Source organism: Leopardus geoffroyi, chromosome C3 (assembly GCF_018350155.1).
Source record: "Leopardus geoffroyi isolate Oge1 chromosome C3, O.geoffroyi_Oge1_pat1.0, whole genome shotgun sequence".
NCBI lineage: Eukaryota > Metazoa > Chordata > Mammalia > Carnivora > Felidae > Leopardus > Leopardus geoffroyi.
In genome coordinates this window covers 50,950,516-50,977,114 of record NC_059338.1, presented here as the reverse complement: position 1 = coordinate 50,977,114, position 26,599 = coordinate 50,950,516, and the positions used below count along the sequence as shown (strand labels likewise).

The 26,599-nt window shown below is 41.0% G+C and overlaps 1 protein-coding gene across 3 annotated transcripts in view; it reads left to right on the top strand.

Annotated features, from left to right (window-relative positions):
- Positions 1-26,599, top strand: part of PAPPA2 (pappalysin 2) — a 274,955-nt gene that overhangs the window by 93,476 nt on the left and 154,880 nt on the right. For all 3 annotated transcript variants that reach the window (XM_045452816.1, XM_045452817.1, XM_045452815.1), the window contains exon 4: positions 12,623-12,768. In XM_045452816.1, coding sequence (XP_045308772.1) covers positions 12,623-12,768 — 146 coding nt within the window. The remainder of the gene's footprint in view (positions 1-12,622; positions 12,769-26,599) is intronic.

The window sequence follows — 26,599 nt, the reverse complement described above, 5'->3', positions numbered from 1 at the left end:
AAAATCGGGTAGATGACCTGTAGATTTGCATTGTTGAGGGCTGTATGAGTTTCCGTGAACTGCCATTGCAAAGTGTCCTACAATGGGTGGCTTGAACAGCAGAAATGTATACTCTTGCGTAGTTCTGGAGGCTGGAGGTCTGAGATCAAAGTGTTAACAGGTGGATTCCTTCTAAGGGCTGTGAGGGAGAATCTATTCCAGATCTATCTTCCAGCTTCTGGTAGTCTCAGGTGTTCCTTGGCTTATAAGCTTCATTAAAAAAAAAAAAAGCTTCATTTTCCCTGTCTCTTCACACTGTCTTCCCTCTATGTCCAGATTTCTGCTTTTTAAAAAATATAATTTATTGTCAAATTGGCTTCCATACAACAGACAGTGCTCATCCCAACAAGTGCCCTCCTCGATGCCCATCACCCACTTTCCCCTCTCCCCCACCCCCCATCAACCCTGTTTGTTCTCTGTATTCAAGAGTCTTCTTATGGTTTGCCTCCCTCCCTCTCTGTTTGTAATTCCCCCATGGTCTTCTGTAAAGTTTCTCAAGGCCCACATATGAGTGAAAACATATGATATCTGTCTTTCTCTGACTGACTGACTTATTTCACTTAGCGTAATACCCTCCAGTTCCATCCACATTGCTGCAAATGGCATGATTTTATTCTTTCTCATTGCCAAGTAGTAGTCCACTGTATATATAAACCACATCTTCTTTATCCATTCATCAGTTGATGGACATTTAGGCTCTTTCCACAATTTGGCTATTGTTGAAAGTTCTGGGATTTCTGCCTTTTATAAGGACACAATCATATTGGATTAGGGCTCACCCTAATGATTTCATCTTAATTTGGTCATCTGCAAGGACCATATTTCCCAATAAAGTCACATTCGCAGATAGTGGAGATTAGGATTCAACATCTTTTGGGGGGGACGCATTTCAGCCCACAACAAGGGCTATCCTGGTAGAAATATTTAAAAAGTGTGAGAATCGAAAAGAGGGAGCTATAGATGTAGAAATCAGTTGTATTAAGATAATCATTGAGGAGCGTCTGGGTGGCTCAGTCAGTTAAGCCTTGGACTCTTGATTTCGGCTCAGGTCATGATCTCATGGTCGTGAGATCGAGCCCCACGTGGGGCTCTGTGCTGGGCATGGAGCCTGTTCAAGATACTTTCTCTCCCTCTGCCTCTCCCCTGCTTGCTCGCTCTCTCTCTGTCTCAAAAAAAAAAAAAAAAAAAATCACTGAAACAATGAGAATGTGTTAGATCTTCAACATTGTGACAATTCAGAGTTGTAAGGGATAGTTTGATTTTATATCCTGTTTGATATAAGACTTATCTCTTCAATATCTCTGCAGAGTTATCCTTTAGCTTTAGCTTGGATATTTCTAGTAATAGGGAATTCATTCCGTAACAACTAAAATGTATTTTTTTAATATATTGAGGCAAAATATACCTCCTCGTAATTTTACCCACTGGCTCTAATCCTTTCCACTGCTATACAGAGCATGGTCCTTACATGTCATTGAACTGCAAACATTTAACCAGTTTTCAGGCTGCCCTCCTACCCCTGCCTCCTAGATTAAATAATGCCCCATTTCTTCTGCCATTCTTCACACAGCATTGTTGTCAGATCTCCCTCTTCTGGACATGTCTAAGGTTCCAACGTCCTTAGAGGAGGATAGACTAACCAAGCACAGGTCTGTTTATGGCAGTGCAGTCTTTGTGGCCAGCATGGAATCCTAGGGGTCTGTACATTTTCCCCCAGGGAATGATGGAACGTTGTTGGCAACTGAAATCCATAGGCATTTTTTCCCTATTAATTGGTGCCAAACCCAGAGTTTTGCTATAGTTTAGCAATCGTGTTCTCTTTTTGTGTTTAAAGTTTATTTATTTATTTTGAAGAGAGAGAGAGAGAGAGAACACACATGAGCAGGGGAGGGGCAAAGAGAGAGAGAGGGAGAGAGAGAGAGAGAACGAACACACATGAGCAGGGGAGGGGCAAAGAGAGAGAGAAGGAGAGAGAGAGAGGGGGAATCCCAAGCAGGCTCTGCACTGTCAGCGCAGAGTCCAATGTGGGGCTCGAACTTCTCAACCATAAGCCATGACCTGAGCCAAAATCAAGAGTCAAACGCTTAACTGACTGAGCCACTGAGATGCCCCCTCTTTTTGTGTTTAAATTTGGCTTTTGCATCCCAAGCTTTTGCATTTTACCTTTGAGTTTAGCCCTATAATTACTACTTTTTGAGACCTCTTTGAATCTTTATTCTGCCACCCAACATATGATCTCTCTTCAATTAATGTCATTTGTAAACTTACAAACTTGCATTGTATGAAGTTTTGCAAGATGTTGATTATATAACCCAATGAAATAGGGACAAATACAGATACCGAGGTCAAGATATTGAACTGCCTTCAGACAGTCCCTAACTTTGATGCAAGTTGTTATGAATGTGTAATAGTGCACATTTCTCCACCCTCTCTATAAAGATCTCATGAACGATGTGTCACATATCCTGTTAAATCAAGGTACATTTCTCCAAGGAATCACCTATGCTGGCAAGTCCAACAAAATACCCAAAGCAACAACAAAAGAAATGTGATTACCTTTGCATGATTTTTTTTTTCCTAAGTGAGCCCATAGTAGTGCCCATAATCACTTTTTTCTTACCTTAGTAGTAACAATTTGCCTATTTAATAACACATTGGAAATATTTCCGGGAGTTGACCCTGAGCTCGCTGATCTGTAATTTCCAAATCTCTCCTTCTACTTCTAATGGAACTTGAAATACTTTTCAGTCTTCAGCTGTCTTGCACTTCTCTGTTACCCACAAAGGCTCATTGTTGTGTAAGTATCCAAACATGTCTTTTGGAGATTTTAGGGCATAAGTCTTATGATTCCAGAGGCCAGTTCATTCAAAAACAATTCTTACACTATTTCTTCCATCAATTAGGACTTCTAGTTGTTGTTGTTGTTGTTGTTGTTGTTGTTGTTGTTTTTCGGTCGTGTATATATTTGGCTTGACTATATCTTTCCTGACTTTTCTACTTGAGGACTGAAATCAAATTCGAAAACACAGCTGGAATATCATCTCTGAATCAGTCAGTATTTAGATGCAAAACACACAAAGCATGGTTGCCATTTTAATGAAAAAGGCTTCAATACAGGAATTTTGTTGCTCACAAAGTTTTTGCAAGGGCTGGCGTAGTAGGATGTAGGTTGGGCATCCAGGGTACCTCCCAGAGCAGCACTGAAGAACTGGTCTGCAAGTGGAGCCAGTTCTTGGGAAGGTGGGGAGTCCTGAGGTCCCCGTGCAACTGCTGGCTTCCAGAACACACTGTATGGCCGCTGTCAGGAGGTCAGGAAGCCACCTCTGTGCCACCATTGCAGTGACGCTGTGCCTGCCAGAGCCACACCAGGAACAGGTGTTTGCCCCACACCCTAACGCTGGTGGCTGGGCACGAGGACGCTGTCAGCCAGCCACAGATGCAGGCAGAGAAAGAAAAAGCAGGCGGAAGTGAGCTCTTCCCCTCACTGCCATCTTCCAACAAGAGCACAGCCGCTAGGCGGACTCTAAATCACATCCGGATCCTTACGTACAAGAGACGTGGGAAAATGTGCCATTCAACTCTTCTGTCCTCCGGAGCAGGAACACACTAGAAGGAGGGTAGAATAATGTGCGCAAACCAATTCACGATGTCTGACACCAAGTTGACCATGCCTCGTTAATGTATGGTTCTCCCAGCCGATTTTTCACTCCGTTTTCTGTTCTTGCATGTAGTTTTTTGTTTTTTGTTTTTGTTTTTTAATTTTTATCCCGGTATAGCTAACATACAGTGTTATGTTAGTTCCAGGTGTACAATATAGCAATTCAATAATTCTGTACGTTACTCAGTGCTCCTCATGACAAGTGTAATTTTGCGGGCACTGCCATTATAGTGTCTTTCACCTTGTATGACAATTATTTGTTCACATGGTTGTGTTCCTCATTAGACTGAGTTTCTTGAAAACAAGAGTTGTGTATTACGTATTTTTTTTATTGCCAAAGCCCAACACAGTGACTCACAGATGCTGGGGAAACCAATTTAAGAATAGAAGAAAGGATGTGTGCTTTGGAGTCAGAGGAGCTTGGGTTTAAAACTTGCCTCCAACACTTACAAGCTGTGTGGTTTGGGGCAAGTGACGTGAATTCTGTAAACTTGAGTTTCTTATATGTAAAGCAAAATAAATACACTAAACTCATAGGAATGTTGGGAGCTTTACATGAGAAAATATATAGGAAGCATCTGTCATATAGTTGGGACTCAGTTAATTTTGAGCATTGTTATTATTAGGGCAAATAAATGGTTGCCAGGTTAATGAATCATTGAATAGATTTCCACTTTCACAGTTATTTGTCTTGGCAACAAGGCAGACTTTGAAGAGCTCAGCTTTTTCTCCCCTTCTGTGTCATTATACTCTCTATTTTGCTTCTTATTCTGAAAAATGGAAATTTAAAAATCTATCATTCTTTGCATTTTTTCCCATTTTTTTGCTGGTCCTGAGCTTTATCTTCTTTTGACCTCTCTCTTCCTCTTTTTTTTTTTCTTTTTAACAGTTTTATGCTATTCCTCTTTCTAAAATCGACATGTGTTATTTTAAAATTTTAGGTGAGCAGATAGTCCCTTCACAGAACCTGGTTCTATTTGATGCTTTTTGTCTACTTTTGCCTTTATTGGGACAATCTAGAATTAAGTGCATTTTCGCGGTTTCTACTTCCAAAGGGCCATGTTCCCCTTGAGCATCCTGGGCCAAGGAATCATTCCTCACTTTTGGAAATCTGTTTCCCTAAAGTTTTGAGGCGTGGCAAAAAGTAAAATGTAGTTTCTTTCATTGAAGGAACACATCCACTTCATGTAACCAGATAGGTCTTCCCTCCTAGTAAGAATTACAGCCAAACTATCATATCCCTTTGTTGTTTCCTGAACTTTTTGAGAGAGATCATCAGGAAGTAGGGAGAAGTATTTATCAGACATGCTGCCATTGTTATTAGCAAAGTCAGCCTTTTGGCAGAGATAGTGGCATCTGAAATTCTGGGTCATTACTATATTTTTATTTTGTGTCAGGTTTGGCACCTGTTTGGGGAGGAATCAAAACTATCCATTGCCCGACAAGGCCAGCTACAATTTGTGCCTAGAAAAGATTCATTGTGATTTCATTTTCACTAAAAGCTTTTCATTGTGGGTTTACTTCAGGTTTTAGATTTAAGTTGTGTTTGCTTTTTTTTTTTTTTTTTTTTTTGCACTGTGGTATCATCTCCATTTCATTTTAATTTTTTTCTTGTAAGAAAGGTACATCCCTCCTGAGACATAACCCATAATTAGTTCCCCATCACATCTTTCTTTTAAGTAGGTATTCACGCACAACGCAGAGCTCATTGTGGGCTTGAATTCACTACCCTGAGATCAAGATCTGAGCTGAGATGCTCAACTGACCGAGCCACCCAGGCACCCCATCAAGTTTTGGGGATGATACTTGCTTTCTTCTATTAACGATGTTTGAGCTTTGTTGCTAGCTATGTAGTCGTCTGAGGGCGTAGGCACTGCTATTACCGATGATAAGGTTTGTTGAATGATTATGTGTGGTTTTATAAATGTTATTTCATTTTTCCTCTCAATAATTATATACCGTAGATACTTCATTATTCTCATTTTATGGACGAGGAAACCGAGGCGTAGTGATGGTAGGTGCCTTGCCAGGGCCATGTGGCCAACGAGTGAAAGAGTTGGGGACTTAAAACCAAGTCATTCTGGCTTGAGAGCCCGTGCTCCTCAGGATAGTGACACACTGACCTCCTCTGACCATTGGTCTGATCATTTTCTCTTGATTCTACTGAGTACCTCCTCCATCACACTCTTCCTTTCCCTTATCTGACCTAACAAGCTCTCTGGGTATTTTCATGCTCATCTTCCAAATAAGTTTCATGGTATGGCTCCCTTGATAAGGTAGGCAAGCTTATCACCAAGGACTGGAACCACGGCAACTCAGATAACCCAGAATAATCTTCTCATCTTAAGGGTAGTACTTTTAATCACTTCTGCAAAGCCCTTTTTGCCATGTAAGGTAACATATCCCTAGGCTCCAGGGATTAGAGTGTGGCCGTTTGGGAACATTATTCTGCCTGCCACAGAAGATACTGCGACCCTGGACTTCAAACCCTTTTGATCTCTAGTTATTTCTTTTATTTCAGCCTCAAGGTCTTACAACACTTAAATGTTTCTTAAAAAAATTTTTTTTAATGTTTATTTTTGAGAGAGAGAGAGAGAGAGAGAATGTGAGCAGGGGAGGGGCAGAGAAGAGAGAGAGGGAGACAAAGAATCTGAAGCAGGCTTCAGCCTCTGAGCTGTCAGCACAGAGCCCAAGGCGGGGCCCGAACTTATGAACTGTGAGATCATGACCTGAGCCAAAATCAGCAACTGAGCTACCCAGGCGCCCCAACTCTTCAATGTGTCTAAATAATAGTTCCATTTTTCTTCTAGTAGTATTACTCATTCCCATATGAATTAGCAATAGTGAGTTAATGTTTTGGGTGTAATAAGTATTGTCAGGTGTTTCATATTTGAATCTGAAGAAAAAATATATTCCCAGTTGATGATGTCCTAATATATCTAGCCTCTTTTATGGCATTCAGAGGAGAAACAATAATCATCATGGTGTCTTTTTCCTTGGGCCTCGTTAGCAGGTGACTGATTATATTGCGGAGAGTAAAGTGGAGCGGAGGGAGGAGTGAGAGAGGAATCCTAGGTTTTCTAGTTGTGTCACAGAGAGGGTAATAAGAGTAGCACCAATTCAGAGACAGACACTGGAGAAGTAGGAGTGGAAAAAAAAGACTGAGTTCAGTGTCAGAGACAAATGTAGTCACTTGGCCCTGTGGGCATGAATGAGGTCATGCTACCATTAACAATCAAATTACATTAGTTCAATATATAACCAAAATCTTACCCTCAGACAACGTTCCCTTTCTGTAGTATTTCTGGGAGTCTCCAGAAGGGTGTGCCTTAAACACTCATGGCCACCAGTTTCTGCGGTTCTCCTGCTGTTTGCCATTGAACTCTGGCAATGGTATGTACCTTGCCTGCTGACACTCAGCGTTTCCAGCTGATGCTCTTGCCCTCACTGTTTCTCTAGGGAAAAGCTGGCCTCCTGAGAGAGCTGGCTTCCAATGCAACCCAAGGTTGTAAAACTCTCAAGTGCTAGAATGGTGCTGACATCCCTTAATTCTTTCCAGAAATGGAGAGAGTGTCCCTTATCCTCAACTGGTGCTTCATTTTGTTATTAGGCCTGAAAGCATTGCTTGTGTATCCTGGGTTGCACGGATTTTATGAAACGACTGCTGTTTGTTTTTTCCTGAGGAGCTCAAAATCCAGTCTATAAAATTAGGTAGGGGACAAAATGCCATTGTGGTCCTTCCCTTGTCCTAGCCTTTTTGTCTTTCTGTGGCCACAGACATATACTTCCTCTGTGTTTAGCCAAACAACCCTTCCTGCATATCTGTCCATGGAAAAGATGTCCATAGATTGATTGGTCAGATCACTATTTATTTCAGATTTACTGAGCTTCACTGTATCTGAATTCTTTTGTGCTCAGGTAGAACCATCCATCACATTGACATTTTGACCTTAAGATGTCTGTATATGGTCTAGGTGGAGATGTCCTGCTTTAAAACAGAAGCAAGAATCAAATCTATAGTCATTTCTCTCTCTCTCTCTCTCTCTCTCTCTCTCTCTCTCTCTCTCTCTCTTCCTCTCTGAGAGTTACCCAAGCACTGATGATGCTTTCCAAGTTCAGATGTAGAAGAGTTTCCACTAGTGAACAAGGAGCATGACAAAAGAATGTACCCGAACAGAACCACTGGACCCTGGGGAATAACTTTTAAGGATTAGAAGGGGGAAAGAGGAGCCCTTTTGAGAGTGGTCTCAAAAGCAAGAATACAGCCAGAAAAGAACATTGCAAAAAAAAAGCAAAGGAAGTAGAGAACTTTAAGAAGCAGGAAGTAAGTAAATATAAAAATACAGCAAAGGATTCCCATAAGAAGGTGACTGAACTTTTCTCATTTTGTGGGAAGGGACAGTTCTGAGATCACTGACAACTTTAACAAAAGCAGTTTTGATAAAGTGGTGCCAATGAAAGCCAGGTTACAATGGGATTAGGGGGTGCATGGGAAAAAGCCATGGGAGATTGGGAAATTATTCTTTCAAGAAGTTTGAATTGGAAAGGGAGAAGGAAAAAGAGAGGGTGTTAGCTATTATTTGCTCAGAAACCTCATCCTGTGGGACCAGAGGTAAGGGAATAAAAATAGGTAAGGAAGGGTGTGTGTGTGTGTGTGTGTGTGTGTGTGTGTGTGTGTGTGAGTGTGTGTTAGCGTTCATGATGAATGGCTTCAATTTTACCATTGAAGAAGGAGGCATGATCATTTACTAAGAGTCAGGGGATTAAGAGATTGAAGTTGGTGGGAGAGGAGGAACAAAAGAAGAATCGTGATCTCCCATCATTCCTGGAGAGGAGGTGACCATAAACAAGTCTAAGTAGAGACAAGTAGAATTAAAGATCTACAGGAGGCCAGGAATAAAAAACCACTCTGAGTAAAGGTGACCGTGAGAATGAGGTGGGAGGGGGGGCAACTGGAGGTAAGGAAGTCAAAAAGAAGACTGTTTTCAGTGATGTTTCACATAGATGTTGAAATTTCTCAGGTTACGATAGGAGGTGGGGAAGGAGAAGGCTTTGGGCGAGATGCTGAAACCCTCGATGTGTATGGACTAACCAGAAGGTGGGAAGAGAAGAAGAGTATAAAGTGTATGGTGATGTAGTAGAGTCCCATGCACCTAAGGGCAGGGGGAATTTGAGAGAAGGAGAAAACTGTTTTTAGAGTTGCACTGGGCACTGGGAGAACACTAATTGGTACTCTGTGGACTGATAAGCCCCGTGGTGAGGGCACAATGAAAGGGTTGGGGAAGCAGGCCAAAGGTGATGTTGACCAAGAGGGAGAAGCATGGTTGGCAAAGTGCATGGGAGATGAGGTGGCAGACCCTTCTGCACACACTGGGTAGAGAACCATCGTGTACAGTAATGACAGCAAGGTTTTGATCTAACCAACTGAAAATACTCCAACTTTGGCACCGTTGTTGCCTTGACACTGATTGGCTGAAGGGCCTTGGGAGCACCCGGTTTTGTTGTCACGGAGGCTGCTGTTCACCTGGAGAAGGGCCTTCCTCTGGAGAGGGCTTGCTCTGGCTGTGGGAGATCTCGGGGCACACGTGCATCATTTATGTCTTATTTTTCAGCATGCCAATTTTTGATGGCCGGTTCAGTGTCCTTCAGACAGCCCGTGATCTTTTTCTTCTTTCTGCCTTCATTCTTGAAATTATTTCTGTTAGTCTACAAAGGAATCAGTTATTCAACTATTAAGCTAGAGCACAAATAGGCATGCTTTATATTCTTTCACTTCTCTTTAGAAACTAAGCAAAAGTTGGGGTTGCTTGTACTCTCAAGACACTGGAGTGTGGCTGGGAGTCAGCAGTCAAGGAGCCACGGCACAGATCCAAATGAATGCACTAAGTCTGGGGGACAAAGAAATACAGGTGCTGGATAGCAGGCAACGGTTAATCCCAAACCAGCAGGTCGCTGTCATAAAATGGTGAGGCGGGTATGCATTCTTCCAGGGGCCATGTCAGAAATAAGACTTGAGCAGTGGGCGGAACAACTTGATATGTGTGCCTCAAGCAGAACTTGTTTCTGAGACAATTTTTATAAACATCAAAACGCAATTTCACTTTGGTTGGTCTGAGATCTCAGAGAGAATTTTATGGTGAGTACCTCAGTCCAGGGTATGGGGAATATGAGCAAACGGAGATCCTGGCAGAAATTAAGCAGATTAATTCAGTTCATCTCCCTTTCCATACACGGTCTGGTCAGTTCAAAAAGCTTACGCTTTTTCTGACATTTATGTATATTTTTTGACCTTTCTTTGAATAAATTATTTTGCATATCAAGTCTCTCTCTGAACACATCATTTCTAAAGCAAGATGTTACGCTCTGAATTTAAGAGTAATGTCCATTTTTCCATACCCTAGGTCTAAGCCAGACTCTGGTCACATCAGTAAGTTGTTTATCTTTATTAGCTCTAAGTTCTGAAAAGGTGTACATGTTATTATAGGCAAGGCATCCTACATGCAAAGCAGACACACTGATAGCTACAGCTTTACTTTTTATAGATTAAGCAATAATCTAGAAAAAATGTCTTTGTTTCCAACAAAATAAGATTATCTTCTACCAGTTCATTTAATGACTATTTCCAACCGTCTCTAGCTTTTTAAAATGTATTCCCCCCCTTATATGTGCTGATTTCCATCTACACATATCTCTGTGGAGTGCAAGAGTCAGAGCAACCACACCCAGTTTGCCACCAGCATGACATAAACACTCTCATCTGGAAGAGTAATTTATGGCTTGAGAGAGGATTGGGCAAAAAGAACAAGGGAGATGAGTAGAACCAGCTAATGAGGCTGGTGGAGGAGGAGGCCTCTTGGAGTGTGCTCAAGGGAAATTAGTGCCACTGCTGGGTTGAGGGAGGACAGAAGGATGGCAGCCAAGGCTGGTTAATGGCAGACAGAGAAGCCAGTAACACACAGATAGCCCAAGGAAACCATGCCAGGAGCAGGGGGATTTGGGGAAAGCGAGGGAGGAGAAAAGAGAAAAAAACAAAACCTGTCAAATTACCAACTCCCAATTTTAATGGGGACTCTGAAATAGAAACAGAGAAAGGGTGTGACTTGTCTTTTTTGGTACCTTGAGCTGTGTGTAGGCTCAGTCTCTGATTCTTTCTAACCTTATTTCCTTCCCTTCCCTTCCATTCCCTTCTGTTCCCTTCCCTTCCCTTCCCTTCCCTTCCCTTCCCTTCCCTTCCCTTCCCTTCCCTTGTCTCTCCCCATTCATGCTCTCTCTGCTCCTTTCTTCTGGCCCTGCTTCTCCATGTTGAAGAATTGTTTGATGTCATCATAGCTCCAAACCATCAATTTGTCAATACAGGAAATTGTCATTATTTTTCATAAAGGAGAAAGGGAAAGAGAATGTGACTAATATCCAGGGAAAAGCAGGCGACAGTCCAAAAAACATTGTGTCTCCAGGAAAGCAGCAGAAGGAATATCCCTCTGATCACATGTGACATCACCTCATGGAACTTGGATGATTTCTTGGGGCTTAGAACTATTTTTCCAAGATATTATAAAGTCAATATGAAAAAGTATTTTTTAAATCTGTTTTCTCCCAAGTATCTGTGGTTCGAAAGCAAACTCTTTTTTGTTTCTTAACTTTTATTCCCCTTTTTTTGGTTCTGTTCCAAAGAACACAGAAACAATCTTCTTTGGGATCTCTATTTCTTGGGTACTCCCTGCCAGTATATCCTACATGTGGATTAAATAGATTGCATCAACAGTGTGGTTGGGAGGCAGAACAAGCAAGAGAAGAAGGGTCACGCTGTCCTAACATGAGCTTCTGGATTTCAGCTGGTCTAGCAGAATGGCAGCAATGAAGCATGATCTGTGAAGGAAATTTCCAACTAATGTTGAGGGAGCTGTCTGCCCAGTTCAAGCTGTGATAGGGACATTCCCCTTTTTGAGTGGCAGACCATGATCACTACAGGAAGCATCCAGTGGATCCAAAGGGCCACTGAGCTCTGCTTTAGTTGCTTGTTCTTAAAATAGCTCTTCAGTGAGACTGTTGAGTGAGTCTGTTTGCTTATGGTAAGTTTAAAGTTTCACTGATGCGAGGAAGATGAAGGTCTTTGGCTATGTATGAGCTCATAAAGAGACAGCATGCTTGTTTCCCTTTTTTGTGGGCCGTACGGCATGTGTTTTTAGTAGACCTTTAATTCTGTGCATAAGTGCAAACATGATATTGCCTAGTGCTTTGAAGGCCACCAGAAAAGATACTTGTTAGGTAGCATAAGGTAGTCGGAGTTGGAGTCGTGTCTACAGATTAAGGGACTAGAAAGAAAAATACATACACAATTAACATTCTTTGCAGTTACTTTATGATATCTTTTCCTACCCATAACTCATCTTTTCTTTTTTCTCTTTTTACTTTATGTGTCCTAGTCACCATTATGTTTTTTTTTTTTAAATAAGGCCCAAAGTCACCATATACTGAAACAGAGATTCAATTGGTCCTCTGATCATAATAACATTCATGCAGTGTGGCAGAAGGAACCAGGAACTGAGAGTTGGAACTTCACCATGGCCTGGGGTTAATCCTCTGGGCAAATAATTAGGACTATCATTAGATTTATCTTGAAAAAATAACCTAGATGTAGAGTGGGAATGGAGTATGACATCAAACACCGAATATTCATATAAATAATATAGTGCTAAAAATATCGTGCTAATAATAAAATAACTGCACGTTATTTATCGTGGAGTAAATCTGCCAAATGTGTGTTAGTGCCTTTTCTGTGATCTTCATGACAGCCTGGTCTCTGCCCCTCTGCCCCTCCAGAGGGCAATGCTGGCTGGGAGTGTCAGAGTCTGATTCGGTCTGGCTCTGCTGTTTTCTATGTACTGATCCTCGGCGTGACGTGCTCTCCTCTTGTGTGCTGTCCAGGGCATACATGAGTGTGAAGGAGCTGAAGGAGGCACTGCAGCTCAACAGTACTCACTTCCTCAATGTCTACTTTGCCAGCTCCGTGCGGGAAGACCTTGCAGGCGCTGCCACCTGGCCTTGGGACAAGGAAGCCATCAGTCACCTGGGTAAGTGAAGACCAGATATGGCAGAAAACTTAAGGGGGCCCCAAGGGACTATGTGAAGGGAGTTTGAGGAAAAAAGAAATAAAGAGAAAAATACATTCACTCCGTGAATTCGCTGCCTTGGGCTGAGGATGGCTTTTGGGAGAAACTGTCAAAATGTTTAATACAGATAAGAAAGAGGTATTAGAGCAAACAGTGGCAAATACTCAGGATGTTCTAGACAAGTATATGATCTCTAGGTAAATAAGTTGCTGATGTGTAATAAGATCCGTTTTACATCTTGGAGAGCCTCGAGGGGGAAATTAGCAAAGAAGTTGGCTGGACTGTAAAACCTGGTTTGCAGTCATCACTGTGCAGAAAGCCTGGCGTGCTGTGCCTATGGGTCCTCGGGATCCACGGATCCAGGATCGGGGGCCTGAGGATATCCTGGGAAATTCAGGCCGGTGGGACTTGCCTGCTTACCTAGGAAAAGGGTGACACCTTAACACTTGAACCTCTGCATTCTTAGGAAATATAACTCCTGTTACAATGTGTTATCATTGTTATGAAGGAAATCTTACTGATCAGTCAATAAGTCATTAAATCAGTTAATGTGGCTAAAAAGGAATTACTCAATAAAATTTATAGGTAGAGTCTTGAGTGGGATTCTACCAAAATTTATTTTAAAACTGCATTACCATAACTGGGAGGAATCTTTCATGTTGGAAAGAGAATGACTGTAGAGACTAGAAACCATTTTATAAATGACTTGAAATAGGTTATGTGAAGTTAATCTTCTTAGTAATCATTTATGAGGCAGAGAGAAATAAATTGAAGGAAGATCACATAATGCCGTAGATGTGAAATCCATGTATGATTGGGTCATTGTGAAGTAGAGTCCAAAACAGGTTGAATTGATAATTAAAGAAAATATGAGCAAGTTGTCAAAGGACAGCTAGTATTGTGGATTGGGGAAGGTGGAAGACGAGAAGTAGGTTAGCAATAGATGAAAAAATATTGTTTGCTGCTCAGGGGGAAACCAGAACGTGAAGATCTCTGGAGTGAATCAGGTCAACATCTAGAAGGGGTACATATCTCAAGCAAAGGAGGAGACAATAAAAAATTAAACATGGGGTGGTCCCAACTGAATGCTGCGTTAGTATGCGGGGTTTCATTGACTCTATGGTATCCGATACAGTTTTAGGGCTCTGCAATCCTTGTACCACTAAATTTTATATTCGCAGCCAGGGTACATGAGAAACCAGAAACTTGTGGGGTTAGTGCTTTCTAGATGAAAGCAAATGTGTCATTCTAGCCTTCATGGTAGGCTAGAAGGTCATATTCCAATAATGCATTTAATAATAGTGAGTTCAGAGGAACACGCAACACTGCAAAAAAGTATCCCCAAGTCAGTGCACACCTGATTTGCCAATGTTTAACGTTTTTGGTGTATATGTGAGAGGGTCCTGACAGCAAGGTTTACCTGGCAGTAGTTTTCGTGATTCCCAGATCTATCACTGGGAACTGAATCTATGTGTTTAAAAACCTTTAGAAGTGATCTGTCTGGCCACTATGGAGACAAGTCTTGGACTCCTGATAAGAATCACTGGGCTGGGAGCAGACCACCGAATGTTTTCTAACTTTATTGGAGCTGAGCCATTGACAAGATTCATTTAACTATAAAAAAGGATAAAATAAAAAAAAAGTTATTTGAAGACATCAGACAACAGCCGAGACAACAAGGATGAAGGCCCAATCCCAGTGAGAAGAAAATGCATTAAAGTGAGATCTGTATGTAACTCAGTTGTTTTTTTCCATTCAGGGAAATTGCCAAATTCTCAGTGAAAGGAATAGAGGCAGAGCAGAGAGCAGCTAGAGCCTTATGAAATCTCACTACTGGGGAGACAAAAATTGGAGGTCAGGCCTTCTAAGTCATCCAAGACTCCCATAGAAATAGAAATCCCAAAAAAGAGCCTGATGTTCTGCTCAGAATTTTCTTTTAAAATATCAGCTAACTACCAACCATGCATTCTTAGGGCTAGTGGCCAAGAAAATAAATATAAAATAACTTCTAAGAGATTAAAAAACCAAACAATGGTTTCAGGAGTCTCATAGTAGAGGGGAGAAAAAATTGGAGCTGAGGCCCTCCCTGTCAAAGAGGAGGGGCCCTGAGAGACAGAAAGAGCCCATATAATACAAAGCTTAAAATCCAGCCTGGAACACTCTTAAATCTCTGCGTGAAAGAAAGTCATTTGCTTATATTTAAATGTCTAGCAAAAGAAAATTGAATATACTCTAGAGGAAGACAGCATCATGAAGAGCTTCTACAAGTTGTTATGCACAGTATCCAGCAATCAATAAAAAATGATCAGTTATGCCAAGAGACAGGACCAAATGATGGTAAATAAGCAATCGTTAATAAATACAGACTCACAGATTACCCAAATACTGGAGTTATTGGATATTGGCTTTAAGATAATTATATTAATATGTTAAAAATGTATTTAAAATGGAGAGTATATTCAGAGAACTGGAATGAATAATAATGAATTAAATGGAAATTTTAGAACAAAAGATATAGATTGAAATTAGGAAATTAATAGGTTTGTGAGTAAGGGAGAGAATAAAAGAACTAGAAAATTGTAGAAAACATTCATACTGAAGCTCAGGGAGAAAAAGTGTTGGAAAAATATAGAAAATAACTTGAGACATGTGAGACCTGATGGAAATTTTCTAATGTAAATTGGAGATCTGGAAGAAAAAGAAAGCTATCGGGTCAAAAAAAATACCAAGGAGATAATGGCTGAGACTTTTGTAAAGTGACAGAAGTTATCAAACCACAGATTCAAAATGTTTTACAAACCCCAAGAAGGATGAAATAGAAAGAAAATAACAACTAGATCCATTATAGCAAAAGTACTTACCAACCAAAAACAGAGAAAAAAAAAAACCCTCAGAAGTAGCTAGAGAAAAAAGGTACATTACTTTAAAAGGAGAAACAGTGAGATTCATATGCTGACTTTTCAACAGATACTATGGGGGTCATCAGAGAGCAGATATAATTTCTTAGATGCTAAAAGAAAATAACTGTCAACTTAGAATACTGTATTCAGCAAAAATATCTTTTAAAATGAAGAAAAATTTAAAATATATTCAGACAGATAAAAACTGAGATGATTTAATATCAGCAGTAAAATAATACTAGAGAAAACTATGCAAGCAGAAAGAAAATGACCCCAGATGGGAAGTAGAGACATATAAAATGGAATGAGTGATATTAGAAAGGATACAAATATTAAAAGTAATAATAAAAATGTGTTTTTGGTTTAAAATATGGGTAGAATCAAAAGACAACAACAACCACACAAAAGACAGAAAATAAATGAAGTTAAAGAACTTAAGGTGCTTTCCTTGCCTGTATCTAGAAAAATACTGATTTTAGACAGTAATAAGTAAAAAATGCATGTTGTTACCTTTAGGGTGACCATTAAAAGACAAATAATCTTTTACAAGTTAAACCAGCAAGACATGAATTGTCCCAGAAAAGGCAACAAAAGGAGAGAAAATAGGAATAAATAACAGAACAAATAGAAACAAAAAGTAAGATATTGATTAAGACCTAATGTATTAGTAATGTTGAATGCAAATGGAAAAAACGTATCATTTTTTAAAATAAGATGTCCCATGAAATGTTTTGAGATACCCATATGTTTTAATTTTTTAAAAATTTATTGAGCGAGAGAGAGAGGGAGAGAGAGGAAGCACGAGTTGGGGAGGGGCAGAGGGAGAGGGAGTCTCTTAAGCAGCCTCCATGCTCAGTGTGGAGCCGACGTGGGACTCGATCTCACGACCATGAGATCACGACCTGAGCAGAAATCAAGAGTAGTATGCTTAACCGACTGAGCCGCCCAGGCCCCTGTAAACATACCACTTTAAAGTCAAAAAATTGTCAGATTGAAAACAAAACCCAACCATGTGGTGCTTGTAAGAGACATTTCTTAAACATGAGAACACAAAAAGACTGAAAGTATAAGGATGAGAATATATATATAATGAAGATACTAGTCCAAAGAAAGTCAGTATAGCTTTCTTATACCAGATAAAGTAAACTTTAAGGTAGTACATATTACCAGAGATAAGTAGGAATACTTTATAATGATGAAAAAGTAAATTCAATTAGAAAATAAAACTGTGTAAATTTGTACATCCAATAACACGCCCAAAAATATGCAAAGCAAAATTTGACAAAAAGAAAAAGAAAATAGACAGATCCAAAATCATAGTTGGTGTTTTAAAAACGATTTTCTCGGGGCGCCTGGGTGGCGCAGTCGGTTGAGCGTCCGACTTCAGCCAGGTCACGATCTCGCGGTCCGTGAGTTCCAGCCCTGCGTCGGGCTCTGGGCTGATGGCTCAGAGCCTGGAGCCTGTTTCCGATTCTGTGTCTCCCTCTCTCTCTGCCCCTCCCCCGTTCATGCTCTGTCTCTCTCTGTCCCAAAAATAAATAAACATTGAAAAAAAAATAAAAACAATTTTCTCAGAAAATAGTAAGTAAATAAATATTTAGTAGAGGTCTAGAATATTTGAAAAATGATTAATAATGACTTAGTTAACAAAATTAGGAAAGTGTATTTAAACAGTGAAGAATATACGGTTCTCATGTGTCATGGAAAATTTACCAAGGTCCAAAAAGTAAATTACAGAGAATTTCCATCAGGAAGTCTTTGCTATCTCATATCACTGGAAAGAAGCTAGAAGTCAATAACAACAACAACAACAACAAAAAACAACAAAAACCTAGAAAGTCTCCAAATATTTGGAAACTATGTAATAAACTTCTAGTTACCTCATGGTTCAAAGAATAAATTGTAAGGGAAATAGAAACATATTTTAAAATGATTATGACAATAGGGCGTATCAAAACTTGTGGTATATACAAGAAGCTGTAAGTAGAGTGAAATCTGTAGCTTTATATATTAGAAGAGGAAAAATCGAAGCTATCCATCTCAAGAAACGAGCAAAGAATAACATATTAAATAAAAAATGAAGACAGAGGAAGTAATAAAAAGAATAATGAAAAAGAGAAGAAATAAAAAGAAAGTAAACATTACTTAGAAAAAAGTTAAGTTTTTTAGGGGAGGGGCCAAGAAAAACTGATCAAAAAATAAAACACGAGAGAGAAAGAATATATTGCCACTATGAGAAATGAAAGAGGCAATATTTTTATATATGCTACAGACATCAATAGCCAATAGGTATTTTCAGCAAATGATGTTACAGCAATTGGACATTCATGGGCCAAAAAAAAATTGAATTTCAATATGAATCTCACACCTTGTAAAAAATTAACTCAACATAGATCAGAGATTTAAATATAAAAAACCTATAGAGCTTTTAAAAGAAAACATAAGAGAAAATCTTCAGGGCAGGGCTAGATGAAGAGTGCCTACATATCCACTCAAAGCATGGTCCATAATAATAAAAACTGATAAATTGGACTTAAAACTTAAAAAATTTTCTCTGAGAAACACTTTGTTAAGATGAACAAAGAAATGGCAGACTTGGAGGCAATATTTGAAGACCACACATCTCCTAAAAGATCTGTATCTAGGATATATAAAGAATTTCAAAATTCACTAGTAAGATATTCCAGTTAGAAAATGGGCAGAGACATTCAGGCACCTGGGTGGCTCAGTCAGTTAAGTGTCCAACTCTATTTCAGCTCAGGTCATGATCTCATGGTTTGTGGGACCGAGCCCCATGTCGGGCTCTGTGCTGACAGTGGGGTGGGGGTGGGGGCCTGCTTGGGAGTTCTCTCTCTTCCTGTCTCTCTGCTCCTCCCTCTCCCTCTCCCTCTCCCTCTCCCTCTCCCTCTCCCTCTCCCTCTCCCTCCCTCTCTCTCTCTCTCATAAAATAAATAAATAAACATAAAAAAAAAAGAAAATGGGCAAAGACATGAACAGACATTTTACCAAAGAAAATAAGCACATGGAAAGATGTTCAGAATTATTAGCCATTAGGGAAATGCAAATTAAAACCATAGTGAGGTATTATAACACACGTTTTAGAAGAGCTAGAATAAAGAACAGTGATAATACTAAATGCTGGTGGGGATGCAGAGAAACCAGACCTCTCATACATTGCTGGTGGGAAAGTAAAATGGCACGGCCACTCTGGAGAGTACTTTGGCAATTTCATATAAAACTAAACCTATACTTACCCCATGATCCAGCAGATGGACTCTTGGACATTGATCCCTGATAAATCAAAACATATGTCCACTCAAAAACCTGTACATCAGTCTTCATGGCACCTTTATCTGTAAGAGCCTAAGAACTGGAGAAGACAAACATGTCCTTCCATGCTAACTGCCTGAGTGAAGTGTGGTACGTCCACACAATGGAATACTACCCAGCACTAAAAAGGAACAGAGTGGGGAGGCACCTGGGTGACTCAGTCGGTTAAGCGGCTGACTTTGGCTCAGGTCATGATCTCACAGTTCTTGGGTTCAAGCCCCGCGTCGGGCTCTGTGCTGGCAGCTCAGAGCCTGGAGCCTGCTTCGGATGCTGGGTCTCCCTCTCTCTCTGCCCCTCCCCCACTCATGCTCTGTCTCTCTCTCTCTCAAAAAATAAAAGCATTTAAAAAAGGAAAAAAGCGTGAATACATACAACAACTTAGATGCATCTCAAGGATCTTATGCTGAATGAAAAAAAATCTCACAAGTTACATGCTGTATGATTTAGGTGGCATTCTCAAAATTCTATGTAGTGGCCTTAAAATGAGGAAATTATAGAAATAACAAGTTAGTGGTTGCCAGGGGCTGGGATCGGGGTATGGGGAGAGGGACGTAGGATGGGTGTGACATGAAGGATAGCAGGAGAGATTCTTAATGGTGATGGAACGGTTCAGTGTCTTGAATGCGGCGGTAGTTCAAGGTACACGTGTGATAAAATTGCAAAGAACCGCAAGACACACACACACACACACACACACACACACACACACACAAGTGATCGTAACAACTGGTGAAATCCGAGTAAGTTCTGTGACCTCTCTGTGCTCTGCGAAGGCTCACTGAATGAAGGGATGAATGAATAAGTGAGTGAAGGTATGAAATTGAAGTGGTTTCAAGAAGAGTTGAAATTGTCTCACGAGTCACTGGCTCATAATGAATTGCAAAAGAAACTAGACATATTTATATTTTATTCTTAACCCCCTGAGGAATAACTGTTCTCCTATAACATGTTCCTGAATGTGCTTTTCAAAGGTAGAAGACTAGACTGAACAGCTGAAAGGTCTGGCTCGATATGAAGTCGCTCGCGTTCTTATTTATTTCTGGTTCAGTCATAACTGTGACTGAACAAAGGAACCATATTGACATGACTCAGGGGTAGAGCAGGTGTAGCATAACGTGGTAGAGGAAGACATTAGGATTTTCTAAATAGGGTCTTTCCAAGACTCAAGATTAAGATTGTCTGTTTGTGTCAACATTCAAGAACCCTGCATTTTGAGGGTCGGCAGATAAGTACACTAGCCTGAGAGTTTTGAAGGCTGAATCTAGTTTCTGACTACCAACGCCTTAAGTCGGTATGCACAAAGACCAATGTACCGCATGCTTGTGCTTTTCCATCCACAGCCTTTCTGACTTCTAGCAAAATTTTGTGCTTTTAAGACTGTGGTAACGCAGGGTAGAATTCTTTAATAAATAAATAAATGAATGAGATCCCCTTGAGCTCTAACGTTCGGTAGTTTGGACATCTTTAGCCTTAGTACACAGCACTTGAACCGAAAGTGTATCTTCAAAGGCAGGAGACTTAAATTTACGGTAAACCAGCCTTTTTGTAAGCTGGCCATACCGTTCTCGTAATCATTTATTCAAAGAAAAGCTGTCGAATCCGTCTGTGGCAATACTTAGAGTTACAACAATAAAATGAGTTCACCCTAAAGGTTTGCGCTGCGTAACTGCGAGGCAGACATACAAATAACACACTTCCGCTACGGTGGGATGGCACCTAAAGTGAGGTCAGGTAGGAACAGGGAGAGAAAGTGCCTAACTGTGCTCAGAGCATCAGGGAAGAACTCCCGGAGGGGTGGAGGCTTGAGAGGACAGTTGAAAGAGGAGCCATAGTTGGCTTGGCAGACCATGAGACCGAATTCCGGGCTAAAGGAGCTGAGGGATACCAAGGTTCAGGCCGTTCAAAACCTGGGCGTGCTGAGGAGTGGAATGTACTTGGGATGGCTAGAGCAGTGCCTTCCAAACTTACTTCTCCTCTCTAAAAGCAACATATAAAAATATAATTAGAAGCTTAAATAGCGGCAAAGAAAATAATTCCTGCCGTATTATTTTAAATTATTGACGTTTTAAAATAAAATTTAAATGTACTCTCCTAAATGAATCTTTGGTCACATAATGTTTTGATAATCACCATCATTCACAAATTCATGGCCATGCACTTTTTTTTTAACACTGGCAAGTGATTCATTGTACTTTTTTTCTCTTTGAATTTGTGTTTCCATTCCATTTCTCCTGTAGAACTTCACACTAACGTAGCATATACATGTTTTTAAAAGTCTTTAGTGAGTTATCTATTTCTCTGCCAAAAGCATATTTTATTTTATTTATTTTTAGTATGTTTATTTATTTTTAACAGCGAGAGAGACAGTGCAAGGACGGGGGGTGGGACAGAGAAAGAGAGGGAGACACAGAATCTGAGCAGGCTTGAAGCTCTGAGCTGTCAGCACAGAGCTCGACGCGGGGCTTGAACTCACGGAACACGAGATCATGACCTGCGCTGAAGTCAGACGCTTAACCGACGGAGCCACCCAGGAGCCCCCCAAAACATATTTTAGATAAATAAAACAACTCTTTTGTGATAATGTTTCAATTAAACTTTTTATTTTGATATAATTGCATGTCCACATATGTTCTAAAATATAGTACCAAAAGATTCTATGTACCCTTTACCCATTGTCCTCCAGCAGTAACATCAGCAGAACTGTAGTGCAGTAACACAAACAGGATATTAACATTGATACTGATCATAAGTTATAAAGTGTCAAAAGATTTCTTCTCAGTGAGTCATCTTTTGAAATGATTACTTGTCCAAAATTGATCAAAACACTGTTTTAAAATGTTGATTAATAACTAGCAAACAAAAAGAGAAATGCCTATTTTAATGAGAAAAATGTGGCTTTTCTTCCTCAAATTAGTTCTTGTCTCTGTGGATGAATAGTAGTTATTGCTACAGGGCAACAAGATTCAGCACCAGTTATACATTGCCTTTTGTTTTCTTTGATAGCTCTGAGTGCTGAGAAACTTGTTAACCTAAATAGATGGGGAAAAAAAGGAACTCTGTTTGATTGACTGAGTGCATAGTGGTGCCAAGGTAGAAAATACAGGAAGAGAAGGAGCACATGGGGAGCTGGTTTGGTTTGGATATGTTGAGTTTGGGGTCTCTGCAATCTGACTATGAAGGGACTTTCACAGAAGCAAGAGGAGGAGCTGGATTCAGGGCTATACCAGCTACCTAAAGACAGAGCTTTGAGAAAGTCCCGTGTGGGCCACAGATGCAGCTGCTGCAGAGAAATGAAGTCAGTACAAGTCATTTTGGCCAGGTTAGAGAGGAGAATCTGTCGTTCTCTGGCACAGAAGTTAGACACTTCAGAGTTTTCTGGGCCAGTCATCTTTCTAATTGTTCTAGGTGGTACCCGTACGGCCAAAGAACACACTGAAATCCTGATCAGATCACTAGCAACATGCCCCAGTGTCCAGGGGACCCCGGAACTGAGTGGGAGGGAACTTGAACCTGGCTCCTGATGAGGGTTTAAACCTATTGGGTCTTCAGGTCATGTAGAAAAAAGTCTTTGAATAATAGAGTGGGCTATGGCCTCCCTTCGATAAGAACAAATGGAATCTTGAGCAAGTCACTTCTCTGAGCCTTCCTTTCCTAAGTATAAAATGGGGATGATAAGCACATGGAAGAGAACCTGGCACATAGTAGGGCCTCAATAACTGTTAGCTCCATTAGTAGCAGCAGCAAGAGTAGTAGATGCTTCGAATACCACGTGTCTGTGATTACCCTTTCTAGTTGTGGCCTCAGTCTACCACCTCACCTTCAACCTGGAGATTTTTGGTGCCCGGGAAAGGTATTGGCTCCTCTGGGGCCCAGTGGACTGGAGGAGAGAGCCAGAGCTGGCACAAGGTGATGCAGGGGCGCCTGGGTGGCTCAGTCTGTTAAGCATCTGACTTCAGCTCAGGTCATGATCTCACGGTTCATGAGTTTGAGCCCCACATTCGGCTCTGTGCTGACAGCTCAGAGCCTGGAGCCTGCTTCAGATTCTGTGTCCCCCTCTCTTTCTCTGTCCCATCCCCCTCTTGCACTCTGTCTGTCTGTCTGTCTGTCTCTCTCTTAAAAATAAATTACCATTAAAAAAAATGTGACAAAACTAAACAACAGCAAAAACCAAGGTCATGCAGATGTGGCAGCTATCTGGGGAAAGGCAAAGTAACAGCACCATGGGGGGCAGGGGAAGGTGAAAGCAGCAGAAACTTGCTCAGAGGTGTGATATCTCTCCCCCAACCAGAACTTAGGAGACCCCAGGGCAAACCTCAGCACGCTCCCAACCAAAGTGTTGGACCCTGAGATTAGCGTGTTACATCAGTTGTGACACATTCATGCACCGTGTGGGTGAGGTGGCAGGTGCTCTGTGGAGTGCAGGGGCCGACAGCAGAGTGGGATGGGCCAAAGGGTCTACAGGAGGTAACGAGGAGCACGCTGGTGCAAGTAGTCGTTACATGGCCAGGCCAGAGTGGAACAGATCTTGTTCCCAGTCCACTGCTCCTCTCTTTACAGTGCCAAAGTGGGATGATTTTCCCTGGAGACAGAGAATAAACGAGAGACCTAAACTGGAGAGTTCATGTAAATATGAGGGATTCTAGAATCATTCACGAGATGGGGCTACATGACGGGAACAAGATGAGGACCGTCCCTAGGAATTACCCACTGGCTGCTATTATAGATAATTTAATTGTCAGAAGATGATATTCAGCAAATGGGATTATTCTGGGTGCCTTGGGGTTTTGAACATTGGGAGCATTCTTGGATGTTGAAGACTTTAGATGAAATTGACCTAGGATATGAATTTCATGCCCTGAAATTGAGGCACTCCAAAGGTAGGTTCATGCACTTATAAGTAGGTGGAGTAAACAATCACCTTTTTTGTGACTACTTGAAAGGTCTCCTCTTTTAAAACATGTCCTAGTCATTATTGGACCCTTTGTGTCCAGAACAGTGCCTGACATAGAACAGATGCTCAATAAATGCTAAATTAATAAATGAATTTTAAAAATATCTTCCCCATTCATACTTTGTGGTGCCTAAAATTCTGGTATGAGTGTGTGTGTGTGTGTGTGTGTAACACTACCATATCCATAAGCAAGGAAAGGATTAACAGACTGTCTCCAGTGCCTGGGTAATAACCTCTTCCAGCTATTATGAATCAGATTACTTTTCTCCCATGGTGTGGGGGGTGGCTAAAGACCCCTGAGTGCTTGACACTTGAAAATAGGAGTGGGCTGAGAGACCATAAAAGAGGACAGAAAGTGACATCAGACTGCACAATCTTCACCCTCTGCACATTCTTGACTTGGTTCAGTCTTTTTTTTTAAGTTTATTTTTATTTATTTTGAGAGAGAAATAGAGAGCAAGAGGGGGAGGAGCAGAGAGAGAGAGAGAATCCCAATTTGTGCTGATGAGCACAGAGCCTGATGTGGGGCTCAAACTCACAAACTGTGAGATCACGACCGAAGCCAGAATCAAGAGTTGGACGCTTAATTGACTGTGCCACCCAGGTGCCCCTGTCTTGGTTCAGTCTTGCCCAGAACAAGGACTTCCTTCTAAGGAGACCACAGGCTGTAAAACTAAGAAGCCAATACAAGATTTGGAGATGGATGGATTTTGGGCTGGTTTTGCTAAAAGCTTGCTTCTTTTTCTAGCTTCCATGACCTCTTTTTTTTTTTTTTTAACTTCCCTTTCTTTCTCTCCCTTTGTCTGTCCATCTGCCTCTGCGACTTCTTCCCTTGCCCTGCCCTGAAGTGCTTTTTCCTCCACCCCGAGGCATACTTTGGTAACTTTGTCCCTTGTTGTGGAGAGTGTGTTTGGAGGACTGTGGTTCAGCCAGTAACTGGAAGTAATTATGGAAACACCTGCAGACTAGCCCTCAACCTCCTTGTTTTATGGCCATATAACATTCAGCCCTAAAAATTTTACAGAACTGTTTTCAAGTCGTTTCAACTCATGTCCTTTACTCAAACTGCCTGAGTTGTTTTCTTCTCCTTCTCCTCCTTCTCCTTCTCCTTCTCCTTCTCCTTCTCCTTCTCCTTCTCCTTCTCCTTCTCCTTCTCCTTCTCCTTCTCCTTCTCATTCTCCTTCTTCTTCTTCTTTAATAGAAGTAGCTTTGGGAATCCTTCTCTTTACCATGTGCCACTCTGGCGGTCTTGTGCCAAAGCCGAGAAAAGCCAGTTGGAACTTGGAAATGCAGCATCACCTTGGGACTTGGGCTCTCTACTGCTGAGATTTCATCTTTTAGTCAACAACTGCTCTTTTTTTCTTCCCCTGCACCATCCCCTGGACCACACAACAGCCCTGTCTTATTGTTTTAGCTTGTCCCTTATAATCAAGGCCGAAAGGTCTTCTAAGAATGTATTTGTGCTTCCCTGTCAGTCCATTAAGCAACAGCTGTGCCACATATGGCCACCAGTTGCTACATCCAGGGAGCCCCTTTCATGTTATGTTCTATACACAAGTTAGTGGTGCTGGCATGGATTGACTTCAAGTCTCAATATATACATTCATGTATGCAAGAAATGTAACTTTTATTTATTCTTCTATAATTGAACTTAATTTCTATTTTGAGCCCCTACTTAGCTGGGTAGTAGACATTTACTCTTAGTCAATTGAGCTTTTTTTTTTTTTTTTTTTGCCTGAGGCTGTGTCTGTCTTTAGAGATAGCTTACAAATGCCAAGGTCATAGGGGAAAGAATGCATTTTGTCCTTAATAATTATCAGGTGATGCTGGTCACATGAGATGACTGTTGTTTCCATCACAAGGCCCCACCTTCAGGGGGTCTCTGCGGAGGTTCTCTGTCCCTCTTCCCTCTTAGCCAGTTTTCTCTAGAACTAGGGCACTTGCTCAGGAATCTGTTACTGGAATAAGGCAAGATCCCCCTGCTGTCAGATCCATGCACCTATTTTGAATCCTTTTACTGGGGTCTTGAAATATAGAATACAGTCCACTTTATCTGGACCCACCACCATCTGTACAGTCCCATTATTTCCCTTTTATCTCTCTTCTCCTCCGCTAGTTAAAAAAAAAATTGTTCCGGGCTAAGATGGTGGTGATGGCATTGGTAATGTGAGGCAAGGATCACTACCCTCGTTCACTTGCCATGTTGGCTAAACCCTGAATCTCCTCAGGGCCCAAATGGCATACACTTTGAAAATCTCACAGACAGAAAAGGGCTTCCTTTTTTTTTTTTTTTTTTTTTTTTTTTTTTTTTTTTTTTTTTTTTTTGCTTTTCACTCCATATTCTACCTCCTAGGGAGGTAATGGCTGAATGTAGAAGAGCCTGACCTCTTGAATTGGCTGTGGACTAAGGGACCAGGAGCCACTGGGGTAAAATGTGAGTACTTCCAAAATGTTGCCCTCCATTCACACTGTCGCTTCAAAGTTTCCCTTGAGTGGGCACTCCTGGGTTTTGTCATCATCTCCTAAGCAGCCTTTCAAAACAAGTGTTGGGGAGGTGAATGAAGTTAGAGTCTGATAGTGTCTTAGAGTAAAGTTTGAAGAACCAAGATAT